We start from the raw sequence: 12,303 nt of genomic DNA on the forward strand, positions 1-12,303 counted from the left end.
CTAGGACCGATTCTGTTCACCCTGTACATGCTTCCTTTAGGATATATCATTAGGAAGCACTCTATTAATTACCACTGCTATGCAGATGACACTCAGTTATATCTATCTATTAAACCTGTTAACACAAACCAGTTAACCAGACTTCAAGCCTGTCTAACTGACATAAAGGCTTGGATGACCAGTAACTTTTTACTTTTAAACTCGGAGAAAACAGAAGTCATTATATTTGGGCCTAAAAATCTCAGAAATAACTTTTCTAAAATTATAGCTACTCTAGATGGCATAGCCCTGGCCTCCAGCACTACTGTAAAAAACCTTGGAGTTATTTTTGACCAGGACATGTCCTTTAACTCACACATAAAACAAATTTCTAGAACTGCATTCTTTCACCTGCGCAACATTTCCAAAATTAGGAACATCCTGTCTCAAAATGATGCAGAAAAACTAGTCCATGCATTTGTTTCCTCAAGGCTAGATTACTGTAACTCATTACTATCTGGATGTCCTAATATCTTAATAAAAAGCCTCCAATTAATCCAGAATGCCGCAGCCAGAGTCCTGACAGGAACTAGCAAGAGAGATCATATTTCTCCTATATTGGCTTCTCTTCATTGGCTCCCTGTAAAATATAGAATAGAATTTAAAATCCTTCTTCTCACATACAAATCCCTTCATAATCAAGCTCCTTCATACCTTAAAGACCTCATAGTACCATATTATCCCAATAGACCACTTCGCTCTCAGAGTGCAGGCCTACTTGTGGTTCCCAGAGTTCTCAAAAGCAGAATGGGAGGCAGAGCCTTTAGCTATCAAGCTCCTCTCCTGTGGAACCAGCTCTCAGACTGGGTTCAGGAGGCAGACACTCTCTGTACTTTTAAGGCTAGACTTAAAACCTTCCTCTTTGACAAAGCATATAGTTAGGGCTGGCTTCAGGCAACCCTGAACCATCCCTTAGTTAGTTATGCTGCTATAGGCCTAGACTGCCCGAGGACCATTGGTGCACTGAGCTCCCCTACCCTAACCCCCCCCCTTCTCTCCCACCTCATGTATATTCCACCATTGAATGTTACTAACCTTGTGCTCTCTCTCTCCCCTAGTTTGTGCTCTCTCCCTCCCTCTCTCTCTCTCTCTCTCTGTACCTTCTGCAGGTGTCCCTGGTCCTGGAGCTGTTTATCGCTGATGTGCAGTTACTGGCCCCACCAACTTGCAGTGTCTATTTGTTGTTTATTGTTGCTGTTCTTTTCTCTCTGCTCTATCCACTCACCCCAACCGGTCGAGGCAGATGGCCGCCCAAACTGAGCCCGGTTCTGCTGGAGGTTTTTTTCTTCCGTTAAAGGGAGTTTTTTCCTCTCCACTGTCGCCAAGTGCTTGCTCATAAGGGAATTGTTGGGTTTTTAGTTTTAGTTTTAGTTTTTGTAAAGTGCCTTGAGATGATTTGTATTGTGATTTGGCGCTATACAAATAAAATTGAATTGAATTGAATTGAATTTATTTCGGGCACAGACGGAGCAGGTTGCAACAAACTCCTCTACATCCCCCTTCATCCCAGGCCACCAGAAGTGCCGCTGGAGAATGTGTTGGGTGCGTTGTGCCCCAGGACGTCGTGCCCCAGGCCACCCGTGCTTGGTGTCCCCATGCCAACACAGAGGCTCGCACAGTTGGTGGAACGAAGATCCTTCCCTCCGGCACATTGTCTGGGATCGGAAATCCCCCTGAAGCCCGCCGGACCTCCGCCTCTATCCCCCACATTCGACAGTGAATACATTGGTAAAAGGATGCTGAGGTTAGAGCTGCCAGGAAGGAGGTCTAGAGGAAGACCAAAGAGGAGGTTCTTGGATGTAGTGAGGGAGGACATGAGGATAGTTGGTGTGGGTGAGGAGGATACAGAGGATAGGGTTAAATGGAGGCAGATGATTTGCTTTGGCGACCCCTGAAGACAGCAGCCAAAAGGGAAAGAAGAAGATTTAAGCCCTAAGACATTGTTTTTTGAGTAAGGTTATAATTAGGCTTGGGTAAGGGTTTGGGTAGTCATTTAGTTGTGATGGTTAAAGTTAGGGGAAAGTGAATGTATTTTGTCAGTAATTGTCCTCAGAAAGAGAGAAGTGTGTATACGCCCACCTTTTTAACAACAGTGAGTTTATTGATGTCAGACCACAAATGCCTATTCAGTAATAGTTTTATCATTTCATTGTAAAGGCAAAGTTAATTGGTATATGTAATTACACACATTGACAAATTTAAAAATAATGCATTAATGTAATAGTCTTATATTTGTATAGTGCAAATTTTGTTTTGCCCAGGGACACTTCAACATGTGGACTAGTAGACTAAGGATCAGACCCCCAACCCTTCGGTTCATTGTTGACCTGCTCTACTCCCTGAGCTACAACCACCCCTGTGTGAACATAGATAAGACTGCTTTTTCATAATAGTCACACAGGCTGACCTGGTTCATTTCACAAATGAATATGATGTGAATGTGGTGAAATATTCCCAAATCAAGCACCATACTTCAGCTACCAAATACAGTTAGTGTATGATACAGATTTTTCCTGCACCTATTCTCCATATATTCAAGTTTGTAAGAACTTGAGGATACATTTAGAAGTGACCAGCTGGACAGTATTTGTGCAGTAATCAAACCAGCGATATCTACAGACACACACAGGCTTTGGAGTGAACTCAAAATGAACAACTGTAAATAGCAGTCTTGTAAAAGAATTGTAACTGTTTTTTCCTGTCAGTATAATTTATCATGTACATCAACATGAGCAGTACAAAATAAAACAATAACATTTGTGTAGAAAATATTAGCTGCTGTTAATGTTTGTTGTATTTAGCTTGCATCTGTCTTTTACATGTTACATTTGTTTTTAAATCTCGCCCATCTTCTTATGCAAAGTTTGTTGATGGGTAACAAATAAAGCATTATTATCATTTGTTGATGCGGCAGGGGAGGCATTATTATGAAAACTTGGTGCTGTGCAGCAGAACACCCTGTCATTGCAAAAACCACAGAATCATTGTCATGTAAAAGATGAGACTGATATGATACAACCCTAAAATACATCCCTCATATCCTTCTTTTACATAAAATGTGGGTGTTGTGTTGCAGTGTTTGCAGTTTAGAATTTTAAAAACTGTGCAACCAGACAAATAGTGATACAATGCATTAGGCCTACAGCCATGAATTTTCATAGATTCTGTTATTCCAAGTATGTTATTTGCAGTCTTTTTTTTTTCAATAGATTTATAGAGCTTAAGGATAGCTTCCTGATTCTCTCAAGTTTGTCTGAAAACATTTTAACCAAGACCTCTTTAGAGGTCTGTGGATTCATGTCACCATCACAGTACTTTGTAAAAACCACTTCTCATCTGGTACAGAGAGTATAATCATTACAGTATCCAATAGCGCTCTCAATATGCATTACAACATATGTATTAGATTATTGTCTCAAAAAAAACTTTTTTGATAGGTGTGTGAAAATATATTTTATGTTTTGAAATAAATGTTTTGCAGAAAATCCTTTTAAAGATTGTAATGTCAGGTCTGCTATCTATACATGTTCCTCCACTGAAAGATGAAGTTTTAATGTTTAAATACTGTTAGATAGAAAATTCTGATGTTAACTTGTGTCTGAGAGAAAACATTTGCCATCTGTGGGCTGGAGGATAACGACAGGATGGTTGACCATATTTTAACCCATTTAAATGTTAGAGATGGATGACCCTAGTTCTGGTCTCTTACCTAGATCTGGTAGATGACAGACAGCCATCATCTCACCAATTCTAAAAAAACCTGGTCTCGATCCTGCCGACCTTAACAACTTCCGCCCTATCTCCAATCTCCCGTTCCTCTCCAAAATCCTGGAAAAAGTTGTTCACCACCAGGTCCATACCCACCTTTCCGCCAATAGCCTATACGAACACTTTCAATCTGGTTTCCGCCAACTTCACAGCACTGAAACTGCCCTGGTCAAAATCACCAACGACCTCCTAGTAGCCGCAGACTCTGGCCTTGTCTCCATTCTCATCCTCCTTGACCTAACTGCAGCTTTTGACACCATCTCACACAATATTCTCCTCCATCGCCTTGCTTCCATCGGCATAGCCGGCTCGGTCCTCTCATGGTTCACCTCCTACCTATCTGACCGCACCCAGTCCGTCCATCTCCAGAACTTCCACTCCCAGCCCTCTACTGTCAGTTGTGGCGTGCCTCAGGGCTCTGTCCTGGGGCCCCTCCTCTTTATTATTTATCTCCTTCCTCTCGGAAATATCCTTAGGCAACATAACATCAATTTCCACTGTTATGCAGACGACACCCAGCTCTACCTCTCTGCTGCTCCATCTTCTACCCTCCCCCCTCCCTCCCTCCTTACCTGCTTACATAATATCAAATCCTGGTTCACCCATAACTTTTTGAAACTCAACCCTGACAAAACTGAAATTCTCCTCGTGGGCACCAGATCCACCCTTTCTAAAACCAGCACCTTCTCCATTCAAATTGACAACAATACTGTCCCCCCCTCCCCCCAAGTTAAAAGCCTGGGTGTCATCCTAGACGGTACTCTCTCCTTCACTCAGCATATCAATACCACTACCCGGTCGGCCTACTCCCATCTCCGTAACATAAACCGCATCCGTTCCTCACTCACCACCGATAGCACGGCAATACTCATTAACGCCTTTGTCACCTCTCGTTTGGATTACTGTAACTCACTCCTCACTGGTCTACCTCTCAAATCACTTCGCAAACTTCAACTTGTCCAGAACTCTGCTGCCCGAATCATCACCAGAACTCCATCCTCACATCATATCACCCCTGTCCTTAAACAACTTCACTGGCTCCCTGTGTCCTTCCGTATAAACTATAAAATCCTCCTTCTCACCTACAAAGCCCTCCACTCTATTGCCCCACCATACATCACTGAACTACTTCATATCTATTCTCCGCCTCGTCCTCTCCGCTCCTCCAGTTCCACTCTCCTCTGCACCCCTACAGCGCGCCTGGCCACCATGGGCGCTAGATCCTTCAGCCACACTGCGCCCCGCCTTTGGAACATTCTCCTCATCGCATCCGGTCGTCTCCGGACTTATCAACTTTTAAATCATCACTCAAAACATATCTGTTCCGTATAGCATTTTCCACCTAACTCTCTTAACTTCTCAAAGCAGCCCGTGATGTCCTACCACCCTCTGCCTATTTCATATTGTCTCATACTGTTTCATATTTGTTGTTCTGTCATCTGGGTTTCTGTATTTCAATTTACTTGTACTGTACTTCGCCCACTTCCTAGATAATCCACGCTTTTGCCTTTACATTCTCTCCCGCCGTTTATGTATTCTTGTTACTGTTGTTTTAATGCACTCTATGTATATCATGCTGTATGCTTCCTTTTCTATCTGTAAGGTGACCTTGAGACTTTGAAAGGCGCCATGAAATAAAATGTATTATTATTATTATTATTATTAGATGGTTAACCACTCTTTAACCCAACCTAGGTTCTATCTTTATTTGACAGATGGTGTACTCCCTCTTTGCATGAAATTCTGGTCACCCTAAGCTATAAAATGTCCAGCCTGGCTGTGCCTAAGCAGTGAATTCTCACTCCTGTACTCAGTGTGCTTTGTGACAGTTACTCCTTGTACAAGTAAAATTGACTTAAAGTTTAAAGTTTGTCCTCTATTTTATTAAGAATTGACTTAACAATGTATTATATTGATAAATTGTCTATCTTTATTGTTGAAGCTTTGACATGGAATTTGAGTGTTATAGCAAAATGTCAATGTAGTTTTGAGTTAGCAAAATCACCTTGGAATATTTTTCCAGAAATGATCATTCTGACAGCCGTTCTGAACCAGCTGTAAAAGAAAGCATAGATAAATGGATTGAGCATTGAATTTGACAATGTTAGCCAGTTGAGTGTTTCAATCACAGCAATTGGTGTTACTTCATATGCTAAAGGCTGAAAGATCATACAAAGAAAATAAGGAGTCCAACACATGAGAAAAACTCCCATTACAGTAGCCAGAGTTTTGGTGGCCTTTCTCTCCATCTTATTGACAGTTACTCTGGACTTTGTGACGTGACTGATTGTGTTCTGGATGCTACTTGCCTGTCTCTGTGCAACAAGGAAAATTTTTAGGTAAATACTAAGCATTATAATGACTGGAATATAAAAAGAGAAAATACATGCCAGCGTGGTTGATATTAGAGCATCAAGCAAACAATTATCTTCACATTTTCCTTGATTAAAACCTGCAGTTATGATGCCAATTCCAATTAAAGCAGCAACTCCCCAGCTGACCAGGATCATGGTCACGACAACACGATAATTGATTTTACTTTTATAAATGAGAGGTTGACACACTGCATAATATCTGTCAATAGAAATACAACTTAAGTTTAAAATGGAAGCTGTGCTCAGAGTTACATCAAAGCTTCCTCGAATTTTACAAAATAAATTTTCCTGATGCCAACACTGGGTCACAGTGAACGCCATGTTGGAAGGAAAAACTAAAACACCAACAAGGAGGTCAGCCACAGCCAGAGAGAGGATGAGGTAGTTCGTAGGGACATGGAGCTGTTTGAAGTAAATGATGGAGATTATCACAAGGAGGTTCCCACATATGGTGACAACAGACAATGAACCAAGGAAAATATATAATAATACACACATTATTGAAGGATTGCTTGTAAATATGTAACTTGCATTATTTGATACATAGCAAGGATGTATCACATTAACAGTGTGAGTCCCATTGACAGTCAGTCCTGGCTCCATGATTTCAGATTCCTGCAATTCAATTTTCCATTAATAATCAACAAACATTTTTAATGTTTAACCATAATAACGTCAGTGTTTTTAAGAAATAAAGTGAAGAAGCTAAAAAGATGTATACCTTAAGTTTCATCCCATATGCCTCTAGTTACTCCATGTGTCAGTGTTGATGTGTGTCCTTACTCACTGTGCCAGTGTAGAGAATCTCTGAAATTAAGTAGTCCACCCCCTCTTCATTTTCATAATCAGTGCAAACTTGGCTTGTCCAATCTGATGATTGTATGATTGTATGTGATCATGTTAATTAAACACACTTGAGGTGTGTTTTTCCTTCAACCAGTTTAAACAATTTCAAAGTAAATTAAGTTTGAAATGAATTATTCCTTTTTTATACTAGACAGTTGTATATATATATGCAACATTAGTTCAAAGTGCAAGTTTATTTTATTTGTATAGCACATTTATAATAGCCACCCGGAATGTAACCACGGGGGGCATAATCCAGTGTCTTCATGTGCCGGTCCCAAGTCCGGGTAAATGCAGAGGGTTATGTCAGGAAGGGCATCCGACATAAAATTTAAGCCAAATCAAACATGCGAATCAAAAATATGACTTCCATACTGGATCGGTTGCAGCCCAGGTTAACAACGACCACCACTGGTGCTGTTTGACTTACAGGGTGACAGTGGAAATTGGACTACTGTTGGTCGAATAAGGAGAGGAGGAAGGCGTCTTTGTAGGCAAAAAGAGAAGAGGAAAGGCAGGAGTGTAGGACTGAGAGTAGGAACTTGATTGTAGGGACTTTGTCAGTGAAAACTAGAGAGTTGGCTGATATGATGGAGAGAAGAAAGGTGGATATCTCGTGTGTTCAGTAGACCAAGTCGAAAGGTAGCAAGGCCTATAGATTAGGAGCAGGGTTCAAGCTGTTTTATCATGGTGTGGATGGAAAGAGGAATGGAGTAGGAGTTGTCCTGAAGAAGGATTTTGCTAGGAATGTTCTGGAGGTGAAGAGAGTGTCAGATAGGGTGATGAGTCTGAAGCTGGAAGTTGAAGGTGTGATGTTGAATGTTGTCAGTGGTTATGCCCCACAGGTAGGATGTGAGTTAGAAGAGAAGGAGAAATTCTGGAGGGAGATGAATGAGGTGATCCAGGGTCTCCCTAGTGATGACAGAGTGGTGACTGGGGCAGACTTCAACGGACATGTTGGTGAGGGAAACAGAAGTGACGAGGAATTGATGGGTAAGTTTGGTATGCAGGACAGGAATGCAGAAGGACAGATGGTGGTAGACTTCTCAAAAAGGATGGAAATGGCTGGAGTGGCACATTTTTCCAGAAAAGGGAGGAGCGACATATGAGAGTGAAGGCAGGAGCACACAAGTTGATTACATCTTGTACAAACATTACAACCTGAAAGAGATCAGTGACTGTAAAGTAGTGGCTGGGGAGATTGTAGCCAGACAGCATAGGATGGTGGTGTGTAGGATGACTCTGGTGGTGAGGAAGATGAAGAGGACAAGGGCAGAGCAGGGGACGAAGAGAATAGGAGAACAGGGAGATGCAGCGTAAAGTGAAGGTACGTGTACCTTCATAACCTCATCTTCCCTTGCTAAGTGAAGGTCCAACATGTGCTCTTTAAATGCTAACATTAGCCAAAAATGTCCACCCTGTCATTGTCCACCCTGTCAGCAAGCCTTCCATGACAGGAAGGACATGTTTAGGCCACATGCTGATAATGTTACATATATTACAACAGCTATTACACACATTTTATACAGTACATGCTATACATAGTAAGAATGGACAATATGGACAATTTTTTTGGCGATATCGGTTTCAGCAAGCCTAGTTTGTTAAGGCAAGCCTAGTTTACCGGGACTGCCAATTAAAGTCTGTAAGGGAACATTTTGAATCATCTTTTTCAAGGAATGAGATCAAAAGGAGCTGAGATAGCTAAGAGATATCGGGAACATCGTGATGCTGACCCAGACAGAAGAAGAAAGTACCTTGAGAAAGAAAGAGTCAAATGGAAAAAAGACAGAGAGACTGGAAAGGAGAAGGGTATCAATGAGCTCAGTGAGAGAGAGAAGAAAGAAATGGAGAGAGGCAAAAAGTCAAGCCAGAGCCAGAAACAGGGCCAGTGCTTTGCTACAGTCAGAGACACCACCCAACTCCCCTGCTGAAACTCCTGAAAATCAGCGTGAGCCAGGGCCCTCCAGGTTAGATCATTGGAAGTTTAGCTGATGAGACTTATTAGAAAGTTTAGATTTATTTGAAAGACAATTATCAACTGTTTATGTGCCCATAAAATGACATATTGATAACTGACTTGCTAAAATCCTTACAAATATTTTGTTTCAGGCAACGGCGTCAAGGGGAAAGCATTCGAAGGAGTTCGAAGAGAAAACTGAAAAAACAGATTGAAATATTAGAGGCACAGCTCACAAAAGAGAAAAGTAAAACTGAGAAATATAAGAAGAGGTACCATCGGGCCAAGAAAGAAAGTGCATCCAAATCACCATGTACAAAAGTCAATGCTTTGTTGGCACGTCAAAAAGTGAATTCACCCATCAAAAGAGCTCTTCTTTTCCATACATCCCTGATTGTAAATATTAGAAGAAAATATGAACATGCAAAAACAAACAGAGAGAAGCAGCTGATAGCAAAAGTGGTCAGTGGAAACTTTCTGAAGAAGTATAAGCTCCAAAAGCATGCCCAGACTGCTTTTGGCTACTCTAAGAAGATAGCAAAGTATCCTGTGGATCTGACCTATCGTGGGAGGAGGTGCTTCAGTCGAAATGAGATTAGGAAGAACGTTACATCATTTTTTCTTCGAGATGATGTTAGTCGAATGACAACTGGCCGCAAACAAACAGTCACACGGCTGAAGAAAAAAATGCAAAAGAGGTTGCTTGCTGATACAATGAAAAACTTGCATAGGAGGTTTCTCTCTGAGCACATTGGCCACATGTCATACACCTCGTTTTGCCGTCTCAGACCATTTTGGTTGGTAACCCCCTCTTCCTCTGACCGTGACACATGTCTCTGCAAAAAACATGAGAACTTGCAATTCATTGCCAATGCCTTGCAGAGCCATGGGTTACTGTCCTCAAGAAACATTGAGGAAATGTCTGAAGCAACCATGTGTGACCCGAAAGCCAAGGTTTGTGCTTATGGTGAGTGCAGTGAATGCCTCTTAACTTGTCACCCGATGCTGAAAACCCCTGGGGAAGAGAACATTCGTTTATTTCAGTGGATGACAGAGAAGATCAAGAAGGATGAGAAGGTGTCAACAATAACAGTGAAAAGGGAGATAACAACAGAGCATGACCTTAACACAGATTTCCAGGAGAGGCTTCTCCATTTTAGAAGCCATGTCTTCAACATTAAATGGCAGTTTGATGCCTACAGGGAGCTCAGGAGGAGTCTGAAGCACAATGAGTCCCTCTTGCATATAGATTTTAGCGAAAATTACTCATGTAAGTACAGCGAAGAAATACAATCTGTGCATTTTGGAGGCTCACACAAGCAGGCCAGTCTGCACACTGGAGTGCTCTACACCACTGGTGAACAAGCGCTACACACCTTCTGTTCCATATCACCCTCCAGAAGACACGACCCTGTGGCCATCTGGGCCCACCTTAATCCAGTTCTGAAGGTAGTGAGAGAACGACACCCTCAAGTCAGCACACTTCATTTTTTCAGCGATGGGCCTGCAACTCAGTATCGACAAAAGGGAAATTTCTTCTATCTCTCAACGGAACCCTACAAGTATGGCTTCAAAGAAATAACGTGGAATTTCTTTGAGGCTAATCATGGGAAGGGGGCACCAGACGGTGTGGGTGGGGCCCTCAAGAGGTCAGCAGACCGGATTGTAGCCCATGGAGGAGACATTCCTGATGCCCAGAGCTTGTATAACAAGCTGAAAAGCCTGGACACATCTGTCGAGCTGTTCTTCATCCCAGAGAGGGATATTGAATCAAAGCCTGAGGTACCTTGCAATAGCTGCAGTAAAAGGCACTATGAGAATCTACCAAGTTATCAGTCTGACACCCGGCCAAATTAAATACAGAGACATTTCATGTCTGTGTAAAAGGGAGGAAGGTGTTTTGGACTGCCCCTGCTTTAACCTTCAAGAGGTCATTCTAGCTAATGTTCCTGTTTCATCTGACAAGTCCCCAGCATGTGGAAGTACACCAGATAATCCTAGGAGACCAGAAATGATTGAGGTAAAGCACATTGGGGAGTGGTGCGTCGTTAATTATGACAATGAAGCATACCCAGGTATCATCATGGATGCAGAAGGGCATAGTGTGAAAGTTAAGTGTATGCAACGCCATGGCATAAACAAGTTCAAATGGCAAGTCTTCGGGACGACATCTGTTGGTACCATGACTGGCAGGTACTTTGCCTAATACCAGAACCACAGGGTCTGAACAAGCGCTCTGTACAGATTGAAGCGTCTGCATGGAAGTATGTGGAACAGCAACTGCAGAACTGAGCCATGTTGCTGCAGAAAGGGAGAGACTGTTTGGAGATGCGTCCAAGTGATCTTTCTGTAATATTCTGTTTCAACTGTTCTCCACTTAAAAAACATTTTTCTTCTTGTTCTACAGTTGAATGTTTTACTTTCACTGTGCAGAATGATGTTTGAGTTGAGTTTAATGCTAGAAGAATGAGTTTAATGCTAAAAGGCCACAAAGTCTCATTTTGGGCATCTTTATTCAATGGCTGCATGCAGGTAGAGTGGATCAAAACCAGTCTCTTCAACTGGTAATTTCCCCCTACATGGGAAAAGGCATTTTTTTACATAATTTTCTTGCATTGTTCCTTGCATTTATGAGGCCATTCAATGACATTTCACAGCATGTCCACCCTGTCATGCCCAGGGTCTACTCTGTCATGTCACTGTCCACCCTGTTATTTTCATGTTCTATGAAAATAAACAAATTATTTTCACAAGTTAGCAACATCTTTTGTGCGATTCCTTTATAAACAAATGAGGGCCAAATAGTATTGTTTGAAAGTTTGACCAGATATCTTTGTTGTTAGATTTTATTTAGAAAAGAAAGTGCAACTCCCGCAGATTTTATAGAGAAACAAATAGTTTGCCATAATTTCATTACTATCCAAATACTTTTCCCAATAACTAAAATATATTGTTGAGAAAGTGACTAAATAGTTTTCTGAAAATGTACATTTTATAATCACTATGTAATTACAATGTATTTATTCTGCTTTGAAATTGTCCATGACAGGGTGGACATATTTTGCTGTTTACATGTAAATTGTCTGCTTGCAGTTAATTTATAAAAAGTGTGGGAGCTTGACCAATATGCATTTCTAACAGCATAACATATACTTAATACAATGAATATGAAGTTCAATGGAAAATCTCATCTTTTTTGTTGGGAAATGGGGCACCTCAAAGGCACCTTATGGTGATATTGACTCACACACTAAGGAGGAGATTTGTACAGGCAGAGAGACAGAGATGGGAAGGATGTGCAGCAGGTTAGGGTGA

At 41.5% G+C, this 12,303-nt stretch overlaps 1 protein-coding gene across 1 annotated transcript; it reads right to left on the bottom strand.

Annotated features, from left to right (window-relative positions):
- Positions 1 to 5,783: 5,783 nt before the first annotated feature.
- Positions 5,784 to 6,785, bottom strand: LOC113137369 (trace amine-associated receptor 1-like). The gene has a single exon (XM_026318972.1). It carries the CDS (start codon positions 6,783 to 6,785, stop codon positions 5,784 to 5,786), a length of 1,002 nt encoding a protein of 333 aa, XP_026174757.1.
- Between the last annotated feature and the right edge of the window lie 5,518 nt (positions 6,786 to 12,303).

Source organism: Mastacembelus armatus, chromosome 24 (assembly GCF_900324485.2).
Source record: "Mastacembelus armatus chromosome 24, fMasArm1.2, whole genome shotgun sequence".
Classification (NCBI taxonomy): Eukaryota; Metazoa; Chordata; class Actinopteri; order Synbranchiformes; family Mastacembelidae; genus Mastacembelus; species Mastacembelus armatus.